Source organism: Mesoplodon mirus, assembly GCF_964341445.2.
Source record: "Mesoplodon mirus genome assembly, chromosome: 3".
Classification (NCBI taxonomy): Eukaryota; Metazoa; Chordata; class Mammalia; order Artiodactyla; family Ziphiidae; genus Mesoplodon; species Mesoplodon mirus.
In genome coordinates, this window is record NC_138978.1 from 178,641,168 (window position 1) to 178,653,596 (window position 12,429).

Sequence of the window (12,429 nt, forward strand, 5' to 3'; positions counted from 1 at the left end):
TTCGTTTCTTTTAGAACGTCCAGTTGCTGATAATGAGCGAATGTTTGATGTCCTGCAACGGTTTGGAAGTCAGAGGAGTGAAGTTCGGTTCTTCCTTCGCCATGAACGCCCCCCAGGCAGGGACGTTGGTAGGTAGCATCCTATCAATCATAACAAAGATCTGAAGTTTTATTTCATGCTCGGGTGTAGCACGTGATCAGGAGCCAGGTAATTTGGGGGGTAAGTGAGAGGTAAGGAAGTGGGAACAGCGAGAATAGACAGCTCTTCTAAGCCCTGACTGGGGGGTAGGGAGAAAGGGGTGTGGTTCTGTTTGTTCTGTTTTCTTGGAAGATGGGAAAAGTTTGGTGACAGTTTTTAATGTGGGCGGGAAGGAAAGAGTCAGTAGAGTAGCGGGTTGAAATACAAGAAGGAGGCTCGATGGGCAAGTCAGCCAGTGGGAGGTGGCGGGGGGAGGGTCTCTCTTCCATTATTTATTTATTTTTAAAATTTATTTTTAACATCTTTATTGGAGTATAATTGCTCTGCAATGGTGTGTTAGTTTCTGCTTTATAACAAAGTGAATCAGCTATACATATACATATGTCCCCATATCTCCTCCCTCTTGCGTCTCCCTCCCTCTCACCCTCCCTATCCCACCCCTCTAGGTGGTCACAAAGCACTGAGCTGATCTCCCTGTGCTATGCGGATGCTTCCCACTAGCTAGCTATCTTACATTTGGTAGTGTGTATATGTCCATGCCACTCTCTCACTTCGTCCCAACTTACCCTTCCCCCTCCCCGTGTCCTCAAGTCCGTTCTCTAAGTCTACATCTTTATTCTCTCTTCCATTTTAACTGGGTGGAAGGGAAACTTTGCAGAGGCAGGTAAATGTGATCTCCCTATGGGAGCAGTGGGAGGGGCTTCTCATCTGAGAACATTTGTCTTCTCTGAGATAGGAGGCACAGCCTTGTGAAAGTGATGGTCGGAGCCATGGTGGAGAACAGGAGAGAGTGCTGCTAGGGGACCAGGGTCCCCTGGAGGCCAGTTGAGACTGGAGACCAGGAGACCATGGGTGATTTTTTCCCCAGTGATGCTCTGCAGCCCAGAAGGTTGTAAGAGGAGATGGTTGGATTGACCCAAGGTTGGGGTTTGGCCAGACCAGTTCAGTGGAGTCAGTGGGACAGGGAAGAAGAGGATGTTGGTGAGATGACGTCTAAGCTGGGTGGGGACGAAGTGAAGGCAGAGGGGCTGCAGGGCAAGAGCAGACCAGTGCTAAGGAACTGCACGTCTCAGATGCCTGCACAGGTGCAGTGAGAGGAAATTACGGTCAAAAAGCAGGAAGTCTGACTTTAACGTTTCAGGGGTAGAGCACGTCTAGGTGACGCGGTCCTGCACCGGGCCGTGAAATGATCCTGCATTAGAGAGGAGGTAGGAGGCCACGCATCCGACAGGTGAGCTTTTGGATGGTGAGGTCATCCAGCAGGAAGGCAGGACTTGGAGTGGGGAGAACAGGGGGGTCAGGCGGTCACATCTGCGGTGACTGAGGGTTGTGACCAGAGTTTATAGATGACAGCGAGGAGAGGGTAGAAGGTAATACATGAAGGTGGAGAAATAGTGGGCTGAAAGCAGCCCTAGACATCGGACACAGCCATCCCTGGGACCCTGGAGGTCTCACAGGACATGGGAGAAAAGGCAGTTTCAGGTCTGAGATCTGTGGGGAAGCTTTGTTCTCAGTGGGAAACCACTGGTCGGAGCAGGATTGCTAGGTGTTTCTAAAAATGTTGGAACTTTTAACATGGAAGGTTTGTGACTTCAGTATATATATAGTTCTTGGGAGTAAGAATGTCGGTAACAGAGGTTAATTATTAGATGTCACAGAATCTCAGTTTTATTCCTTTAGTACAAATGTCCACATGGTACCCAGCAATTAGACATTCAGACCGTGGGGGACCCCAGAATTGACTTAGTCTGGCCTCTTACTCTACAGATGAGAAAGGCTGATTGATACTCAGGGGTTAAATGACTTGTCAGAGGCCACGTCCCTAGAGGCATAGGCAGGAGTGGAACCTGAGTCACCTCAGCCAGGCTGGCTCACAGGCCTTTCAGTGTCTCTGGTGTCTGTAATTTTATTTTAAATAAGCATGCTTTTTTTTTTCCCTAAAGCGGCCTTCTTTTTTGCGGTTTTAAGTTGACATCTGCATCTTATTTTTATTTTGTTCTTTATTTACGTTACTGCATACATCTTCTTTTAGTAAATTAGATGAATTTTCCCCGTTCATCTACTAGTTCAAATATCTTTCTCTATCGTACCGGGTAAATTATTAAACAGCCTCTCAATAGTGCAGTACGCAGTTTCAGTGTGTCTGTAATGTGAGAAATATAATCTGAAGATAAAGACGCTGTTTTCACATTGTTGCAAAACACCAGTGCCACATAGTGTCTAAACTGGGATAAAACAGGATTGCTGTTCAGTGTCAGCCTTTGTGGTGTAGACGTCTAGATTACAGATTAGGAGACTGTTACTATATTCTTTTTCCAGTTTAACTAGGACCTGTGACCCAGAATGTATATGACATTAATTTTAAAGCTCTTGCTCTTTACTCTGATTATGTAACTGAACATGCCGAGGAGAAACTGGCGGAGTGCTCCTTCTTGGAGGCAGCAAAGAAAGCAGTTATTCCTAAGTGATAGATTTTTTTTTCTTCTACGGAAATATTGTCACAGGTTACCTGAGCTGTTTTGTCAGAGAATTGAACAGTATTTAAAAATAAAGCTAACTCATTGGAGTTAGATGTAAGCGTGGTACGTGGCCCTGAGGATAGACATATTTATTTACTGGAAATTTGTGCTAAGCTTCCAGGCAGGTACAATAGAGGTTTGATTCAAAAGAAATTTTAATCTAAAACCTCTTGGGAGATAATTTAATAAATTTTCTAACTTCTGGGAAGTACTGGTTTAAGCTTAATTTCACATATTTAAGAAATTCTTTTTGATATTGTTTCTTATAATTTATCAGTTTAAGACTATTTTCCCTTCATGATGCTTTAAGTGGTACTGAGAGACCCATATATTTGGGCTTGAAAACTTCTTTTTAGCCAAAAAAGCAGAATGCACAGTGTTTTCCAATTAGTACTTTCCCAAGCTAAGAAAATGGAAATTTTTTTACTTAAATAAATGGGGAAGTACTTGATAATACTTCAGAATTACCGCAAAATGACCAAATGTTCGAAATGCCACTTGTTCTGTTTTCAGTTGCTTCCTTCCCGTGTAAGGTACAGACTCTTTAACGAGTACAAGGATGGGTTGATCTAATTTTCACTTTTACTTCTTCTTTTTTTTTCTTTTTTTTGCGGTATGCGGGCCTCTCACTGTTGTGGCCTCTCCCTCTGCGGAGCACAGGCTCCGGACGCACAGGCTCAGTGGCCATGGCTCACGGGCCCAGCCGCTCCGCGGCATGTGGGATCTTCCCGGACCGGGGCACGAACCCGTATCCCCTGCATCGGCAGGCGGACTCTCAACCACTGCGCCACCAGGGAAGCCCTCACTTTTATTTCTTTCAATGAAACTATTCCCAATTTCACTGCTGAGTAGCTAAATAGAGAACTGGGAGGAGCCACTTAAGCAAACGGTGTGAATGACCCATAATCAGAAGTACATATATTTTCTTAACTTTGCCTCCTGTGCTATCTGATTCATGGGAATGGTTAGCATGTGACATTTTCTAGTGCTGACTATTGATTCACCGTTCCAAGTAAGGTTTTCCAGAACAGGCTGAATTACGAGACCTTAACTTCATTGCTACTAGAAATCATTTTGAGTATATTTTCAACTTAAAATATCAGAGAGCATTAACAACAGAACTGAGAAATGAACTGGGACTTAAACTATCTGTCAACTCTAGTGTTAATGCCTGCTTTCTGCATTTTGTGCCTAGTGAGCGGACCAAGGTCTCAGGATCCAAGTTTAAAAAGAAATGGTGTAAAAGTTCCAGGTGAACATCGAAGAAAGGAGAATGGCGTAAGTGATCATTGTTACCCATGCCGTGTATGGACCACAGTGATACTGCTTTTTTAACCTTTAAATCTCATTCGCTGTTACTTTTTTTTTCAGTGGGTTATTAAGGATGACCCTTTTTAAAAGGCTTATTTTAAATTTATTTCTTCAAAACTGTTAATTTTAATGATCTCCACGTGGCTGTCAAAAGAATTCAAATGCTGAATATACCATAAATTCAGAACAAAACAAATGTTGAGCAGGTTGGAGGAAGTGTCTGTTTTTTTGGTGATTTTATTTGTTGCCGTCATCGTTTTTAGCGATTAATGATTATTAATACTCTTGCTACTGCATATGAATTTTAGCAGGTATCCTTGGGATTCCTTGTAGGCATTTTCTTTTCAGAGCTTAGAATTTTTTTTTTTTTTTTTTTTTTTTTTTTTTTTTGCTGTACGCGGGCCTCTCACTGCTGTGGCCTCTCCCATTGCGGAGCACAGGCTCCGGACACACAGGCTCCGCGGCCATGGCTCGCGGGCCCAGCCGCTCCGCGGCATGTGGGATCTTCCGGGATCGGGGCACGAACCCGTGTCCCCTGCATCGGCAGGCGGACTCTCAACCACTGCGCCACCAGGGAAGCCCTCAGAGCTTAGAATTTTTAATACTGTTAAGGATTAGCTAAATTACCTCTCTCCAACCTACATTTGCTTCTACTCTGCCTTTCCCCAAATTCTTTGTTTTTCCCCCCCAAATTCTTCCTGTTTCTCTTCTCTGATCTCATATTTATCTTACAGTGAAGAAAGGTTGATATGATGATAACAAAAATGGCCTCAACCATTAACAGGATTTCAGTGCATCTTGACACAATGTATCTTTCCCTATCGCTGGGTTTTTTATTTTTTATTTATTTTTTCGGCCACGCAGCATGCGAGATCGTAGTTCCCCGACCAAGGATCGAACCCATGCCCCCTGCACTGGAAACACAGAGTCTTAACCACTGGACTACCAGGGAAGTCCCATCACTGGGTTTTTAAAAAACATCTCGATAGAAGTATAATTGTCATATAATAAACTGCACATATTTCAGGTATACAGTTTGATCAGTTTTGACATATGTGTACACCTGTGAAGCCATTACCATAATCAAGATAATGAACATATCCATCACCCCCTCCCGCCCCAAAAGTTTCCTTATGTCCTTCTGTAATCCTTTCCTTCTTGCCTCCCTCCCCATCCTCAGGGAACTGCTAGCAAGTCTCCTTTCTGTCACTACAAATTAGTTATATTTTCTAGAATCTAGGGTAAATGGAGCCATCCAGTATGTACTCTTTTTGTCTGAATTTACTCAGGATAATTATTTTGAGATTAATCCATTTTGCTGTGTGTATCAATAGTTGATTCCTTTTTATTGCTGAGAGATACTTCATTGTCTGGTTACACCACTCCTTATCCCATTTATCTGTTGATGGACATTTGGGTTGTTGCCAGTTACTCCATATCAAGCTACAATGAATATTTGGGTACACATCTTTGTATGGACATATACTTTTATTTCTCTTGAGTGAATACTTAGGAGTGGAATGGTTGGGTCATTTGGTAGATGTATGTTAACTTTTTTTTTTTTTAACATATTTATTGGATTATAATTGCTTTACAATGGTGTGTTGTATGTTAACTTTTAAAAGGCTGCCAGAGTGTTTTCCAAAGTGATTGTTTTATTTTACATTCCCCACCAGGGAGTTCTAGTTTTTCCACATCCTTGCCAACATTTGGTGTGGTCAGTCCTTTTCATTTTGGCTGTCTAATAGGTGTGTAGTGGTATTACATTGTGGTTTTAATTTGTATTTCTCTAATGGCTGATGATGTTGGGTATCTATCATGTGCTTATTTGCCATTTGTGTATTGTCTTTGGTGAAGTATTTGTTCACTTCTTTTGCTTAATTATTTCTTTATTGGGTTGTTTACTTTCTTCTTACTGAGTTTAAGGCTTCTTTATATATTCTGGATCCAAGTTTTTTATTAGATAGATGATTCGCAAATATTTTTCCCAGTCTACGACTTGTTCTTAATTTTAATACAGTATAATTGATCAGTTTAGAAGTTTTGTAGTTTTAGATTTCACATCTAAGTTTATGATCCATTTTGCGGTAACATTTGCATATGGTGTGAGAGTTAAAGTTCATTTTGTTTTTCGTATATGGATAGCAGTTGTACAGGCAGTATTTGTTGAAAACACTAAACTTTCTCCACTCAGTTGCTTTTTTTTTCTAAAATCAGTTACCCCATGTATGTGTGGGCCTATTTTTGTACTCTCTATCCTGTACAATTGATCTGTTTATCTATCATGATGTCAGTAACACACTGCATTGGTTACTGAAACAGGGTATGTCTTGAAGTCAGGTAGTGTATGTTTTCAACTTCATTCTTTTCAGAGTTTTGGCTATTGTATGTCCTTTGCACTTCCATATGGAATTTTAGAATTTGGTTGTCAATTTATACAAAAAAAGCCTGCTGGGATTTTGGTTGGGATTCTGTTGACTCTGTAGATCAGTTTGGGAAGAATTGCCGTCTTGACAATATTGAGCTTTTCGGTTCATGAGCACCACTTCGCCATTTATTTAAGTCTTCTCTCTCTCAGCCATGTTTTCAAGTTTTCAGTGTGCAGATCTGGCTCATCTTCTGTTAAATTTATTCCTAAGTGCTTCATGTTTTTTATGCTATTGTTAATGGTACTAAAATAATTTTTTTTTCAGTTTCTGGTTGTTGCTAATATATAGAAATATAATTGATTTTGGCATATTGATGTTTTATCCTGCATTCTTGCTAAATAAATTATTCTGGTAGCTTTTTTGTAGATTCCATAGGATTTTCTTCATAGATGATTGTGTTGTCTTTGTGTAAAGACAGAAAAGAAACTTTTTCATTTTCAATCTGGATAGAGTTTATTTCTACTTTTTTGTTCTGTGGCACTGGTTAAACCTCTTAGGACCACGTCCAATGGATGTTTAGAGAGTGGACATCTTGCTTTGTCCCTGATGACCCAATGTATCTTGAATTTTAAAAATTCTAGTGTCATAGTTTTAAAGGGTGTTTTGATGACTATATTCTAGGTTTGCTGCCAGTGTCCCAGTATCATGTTTAATATGGTCAAACACTGCCTTCCTAATTTCAATTAATTATAGAACGAGGTAATTCCAAATTGTTCCATCTGTGTCACTGACTGTTGAAACTAGTTAATTTAAATTTACAACTTAGAAGAGTGTTGGTCTGTATGTTATATACGTTAATAAGTCAATGTGGGGTATTAATATAAAAGTTAATGATTTCTTTAATATTATGGAAGAAAAATGGCTAAATAATTTTGTCATGATTGGTTCAGGTGACACTTATAAATAGGCCTTTGAGGGAGGAATCTCTGTGATCATTTTGTACTAAATTGGATTGTTTGCATTTTTTTTTTTTTTTGGTAGGTTAATAGTCCTAGGATGGACCTGACACTTGCAGAACTTCAGGAAATGGCATCTCGCCAGCAACAACAGATTGAGGCCCAGCAACAAATGCTGGCCACTAAGGTAATATCGTGTTTTCAAAGACCTAACAGGCCACTCCTGTTAATGTGTGTGTAAAGCCGTTTACATCCCATCCTCACTAGTAAACCTGTTACCTCATAGATACGTGTTGATACCATCAACCTGAAGGATACCTGCTTTCTTCTCTTCACTACAGCATTTTGTAGAAACCTTAAATCATCCAGTTGTTCCAGATCTTCCTGACCACCATTCTGATCAGAGTTAACCACGCTATGTTGAGTATCAGTAAAACAGGAACAGTGGAAAGAACCTTTCAGCTTTGCTTGTAGGCACAACTCTGGGCTAACCTTCTCCTGAATCATTACTACAGCAAGAGGAGCTTGCTGCTCATGCAAACCTGTCCCCACCTGCTGCTTGGCCCTGGTAACAGGCTGCTTACCTTTATCTGGGGACATTCTTTTTTTTTTTTTTTTTTAAACATCTTTATTAGAGTATAATTGCTTTACAATGGTGTGTTAGTTTTTGCTTTATAACAAAGTGAATCAGTTATACATATACATCTGTCCTATCTGGGGACATTCTTCACCCACCACCTAATTCTCATCCTGTCCTTGGACAAAGAAAATATGGGAAGCCTCTCCATTTCTATCAAAACTAGTCTCCTTGCTGCTGCTTCTGCCAGCCATGGGCTTCTAGTCTAAGCTAGATGTTGTCAGACTTTGTCTGTAAAGGGCTGAGATATTTTAGGCTTTGCAGGCTGTGCTGTCTCAGCTCTGCAGTTGTAGCAGGAAAGCAGCCATAGACGAATGGGTGTGGCAGTGTGCCGAGAAGACTTCACTTACAACACGGGTAGCAAGCTGGATTTCGCCTGCAGGTCTGCCAGCCCCTGGTCTAAATACCCAGTCTCTGCCGCCGACCAGTCTTTGAGGGACTGTAAGTTCACTTGGGGTGAACAACTTGAGGGTTTGAGTAGCAAGGTCCCCAGCAGGGCTTTGAAGTGTTGGCCAGGGATTCTTTAAGGTGGTTCTCAACATGCACGGTGGCCTTCCCTGGAATACTTCCTAGGGTTCCAGTGCATCCTTTCTACTTTTGATCCCAGACACCAGCTTTTTCAAAATCATGTGTATCATTGCTTCTCAAACTTTAATACGAATACAAATCACCTAGGGATCTTGTTAAAAATGCATATTTTGATTCAGTACGTGTGGGTTGGAGTCTGACATTTTGCATTTCTAACAAGGTCCCGTGTGATGCTGACACAGCATTCCTTGAGTTGCAAGGACATGAATTCAAAGAAAAACGTTGATTGTTAACAGAATAACTCTCTACCCTCAGGGTCTTATTTTGAAACTATTTCTGTGTTATTTGTATGTTTTAGCCATATTAATCTGAAATTTACCCTTGATTATAAATTGTGTGGCTATACTACTCAGTTAAAAATTTTAATATACTAGAAATAAAATTGTAAGTTGCATTATTTTAGTTTTCTAAAGGCATTAAGTAGTTCTTTAGCTCTTTTCTAGGTGTATTGAGTGTGTACTAACTATGTACAATACTGTTGACAGAGATTTACATTTCACATTGCATTTAATCCTCAGTGTAGCCCTAGGAGGACTAGTGATCATCTCATTTTATAGGTGAAGACACAGACTTGTGGATTTGGTGAGATTATGTAATTTGCCAAAAGTCTCATAGCTAATAAGTGGCAGAGCTTGGGTTTGAATCCAAATTGGACTTCGAAGTGTATCATTTAACAGCTTTCTTTGACTGCCTCCCCCTCTACATGAGCTCCTTCTTAAAATGATAGCCGCAGCTCATGAAAACTAGTTCAAGGATCACTGCTTGCTTGCTGCATAAGGACCACTTGGATAAAAATACTGATTCCTGGATCTTACCCCCAAGAGGTAGTTTCTACGTTTGGGCCTGGGAGAGTCTGTTTTTCACAAACTCCCCAGGTGGTTCTGATAGCGTGTAGGACAGATGGTGAGACCAGAGCAACGCCACCGGTGTACCTCAGCCTGGGCACCTCAGGGTGTGGTTAGATTAATTGTGGGTTAGTGGTCTGCTGTTTAAAATGACATGTCTGATGATGGCTTATATCTGCAGGAACAGCGCTTAAAGTTTTTGAAACAGCAAGATCAACGTCAACAGCAACAAGCTGCTGAACAGGAGAAGCTTAAGAGGCTCAAAGAAATAGCTGAGAATCAGGAAGCTAAGCTGAAAAAAGTGAGAGCACTTAAAGGCCACGTGGAACAGAAGAGGCTAAGCAACGGGAAACTTGGTGAGTTGCTCCCATTTGGTTTACCTCAGTGCTAAATGCTACAGTGTTAAACTGTTTGGGTGTAAGAAAACGCATTGGTATAAGAAAACACGTTGGTGTAGGAAGTTTATATAAATTTGCAGTAAGTAAGAAGAGTAAGATGAGACTCTGTATGTAGATCAACTTAAAAGGATTTTTTTGGAAAAGTATAATTCACTGCAGTTTTTTTTTTTTTGCGGTACGCGGGCCTCTCACTGTTGTGGCCTCTCCCGTTGCGGAGCACAGGCTCCGGACGCGCAGGCTCAGCGGCCGTGACTCACGGGCCCAGCCGCTCTGCGGCATGTGGGATCTTCCTGGACCGGGGCATGAACCCGTGTCCCCTGCATCGGCAGGCGGACTCTCAACCACTGCGCCACCAGGGAAGCCCTACAATACCATTTTTTTTTTTTTTGCTGTACGCGGGCCTCTCACTGCTGTGGCCTCTCCCGTTGCGGAGCACAGGCTCCGGACGCACAGGCTCAGCGGCCATGGCTCACGGGCCCAGCCGCTCCGCGGCATATGGGATCCTCCCAGACCGGGGCACGAACCCGTATCCCCTGCATCGGCAGGCGGACTCTCAACCACTGCGCCACCAGGGAGGCCCCTACAATACCATTTTAATTAAAATTTTAGTGATTTGATTTAGAGATGTCTGTTTGATTTACAGGTGCTTATAAAGGAATAGGTTGATTCTAGGACATTTCTGAAAATTTTCTCTACTTTTTATGAGGAAGTTTATGGTACATCCTGGTTGCCCAGAAAGCAGTCCCTTCTCATTTTTCTTTTCAACTGCTGTTGCTTTTCTTGTTCTTACTTTAGTGGAGGAAATTGAACAGATGAATAGTTTGTTCCAGCAAAAGCAGAGGGAGCTCGTTCTGGCTGTGTCAAAAGTAGAGGAACTTACAAGACAGCTAGAGATGCTCAAGAACGGCAGGATTGATGGTCACCATGACAACCAGTCCGCGGTGGCTGAGCTTGACCGGCTGTACAAGGAGCTGCAGGTAAACTGTGGCTGCCTGTGACATTCAGTGGCGCATCCTCTCTAGGACGACAGCATTGTCCACATAAGGGGCAGGAAGTCCTGGATTTCGGCCTCTTTTCCTTAAAGCGGGGAGGAGGAGGAAGACCTAAACCTTGCAGAATCCAGAATAAACTTTATAGTACCTCAAACAGGAAATCTGAGGTGTTCCTTATGACCACAGCTGGTGGTCCAACACTTAATTTTAAACCATGAGATGAGAAGTGTGGAGGGACCTTACATTTTTAGAAATTGTATAATAGCGAGCCATGTGATTATCTGTTTGAGAAATTTTTCTTCCTACTCCTTGGCTACCTTTTATTCCCTTAATTTTGTTCAGTTAAGAAACAAACTGAACCAGGAGCAGAATGCCAAGCTGCAACAACAGAGGGAGTGCTTGAATAAGCGCAATTCAGAAGTGGCAGTCATGGACAAGCGTGTTAATGAGCTCAGGGACCGGCTGTGGAAGAAGAAGGCGGCCCTGCAGCAGAAAGAGAACCTTCCAGTAAGTGTGCTGTTGGCAGGGGGAGGGAGGAGGGGACGACGACCATCCCAGTGAGGTCAGTACTTGCAGCAACATCTTTAGAATCATTGCTCGGTGCGTCCTCCGGAAAGGGATGGGACCTGTGACTTCTTGAAAGAGAATCCGCTGTTCTTATACTTTTAATATTATCACCTACGGAGCTCTGCTCTGTTTTCTAATTCTTGTAATAAAGTGTGGGTGAGAGTTCACCATGGGGTGTTTTTGTTCGGGGACATCTCTTGTAGATTTGATGGCTAGATCCTGAAAGTGCCGATTTTTAACAAAATTATGAACACGTCACAGGCTTTTCTGAGTCAGATCCAGCCTGACTTGCAATACTAAAGGCTCTGTGCTTTCTCCTAAGGTTTCGTCTGATGGACACCTGCCCCAGCCGGGGGCGTCGGGGCCGAGTCGAGTGGCTGCGGTCGGTCCCTATATCCAGTCGTCAACTATGCCCCGGATTCCCTCGAGGCCTGAGCTTCTGGTGAAGCCAGCCCTGCCCGATGGGCCTGGGGCCATGCAGGCTTCCGAGGGGTCCATGAAAGTCCAGACACTGCCCAACATGAGATCTGGGGCCGCTTCACAAGTGAAAGGTAAAACCAGGCATTTCCAAGTCCTTCCAGGGCTTAGTTGCTCCCGTGCTCACTATGATTTTCCCCGAAGTTTGAGTTATTTATTTATTTGTTTGTTGTTTTTGTACACCTTCCTTTTATTTGTGCTTCACAGCAAGTCCTTTTTTTTTTTTTTAATTTAGTTTTTTTTTTTTTATCCAGGTTTGAGTTTAAAAAGATGTCTTCCTATCCCTCGTTCATGTGGCAATTCTAAGAATCTCCTTGTGTTCTTTGGGGTTAAATGATAATTTTCTTAACCCTAAGTAATATAGGGTTCTGTTCAGGAAATGAAATAAAAGATCAGGTTTTTAAAAACCTGGAAATTGTTTTGAATTCCTTCTCGTTAATAAGGCAGTTTTGATCTGATGTTAATAACTTGAGAACTTTCCTTGTGGTGTAAACACTCCAGATATGTTAGTGGTGGTGTCTCCACAGAGTGCGTGGCAGTGGGTCCATTCTGTTGATGATTGGTGTCTGCTA

General features: G+C 42.1%; 1 protein-coding gene across 3 annotated transcripts in view; it reads left to right on the forward strand.

Moving 5' to 3' along the window:
• The window catches only part of TP53BP2 (tumor protein p53 binding protein 2), a 194,343-nt gene that overhangs the window by 163,363 nt on the left and 18,551 nt on the right, over window positions 1-12,429 (forward strand). For all 3 annotated transcript variants that reach the window (XM_082615459.1, XM_082615457.1, XM_082615458.1), the window contains 7 exons: window positions 15-128; window positions 3,913-3,995; window positions 7,439-7,540; window positions 9,605-9,779; window positions 10,617-10,798; window positions 11,156-11,320; window positions 11,703-11,931. In XM_082615459.1, the coding sequence (XP_082471585.1) occupies window positions 15-128; window positions 3,913-3,995; window positions 7,439-7,540; window positions 9,605-9,779; window positions 10,617-10,798; window positions 11,156-11,320; window positions 11,703-11,931 (1,050 nt within the window). The remainder of the gene's footprint in view (window positions 1-14; window positions 129-3,912; window positions 3,996-7,438; window positions 7,541-9,604; window positions 9,780-10,616; window positions 10,799-11,155; window positions 11,321-11,702; window positions 11,932-12,429) is intronic.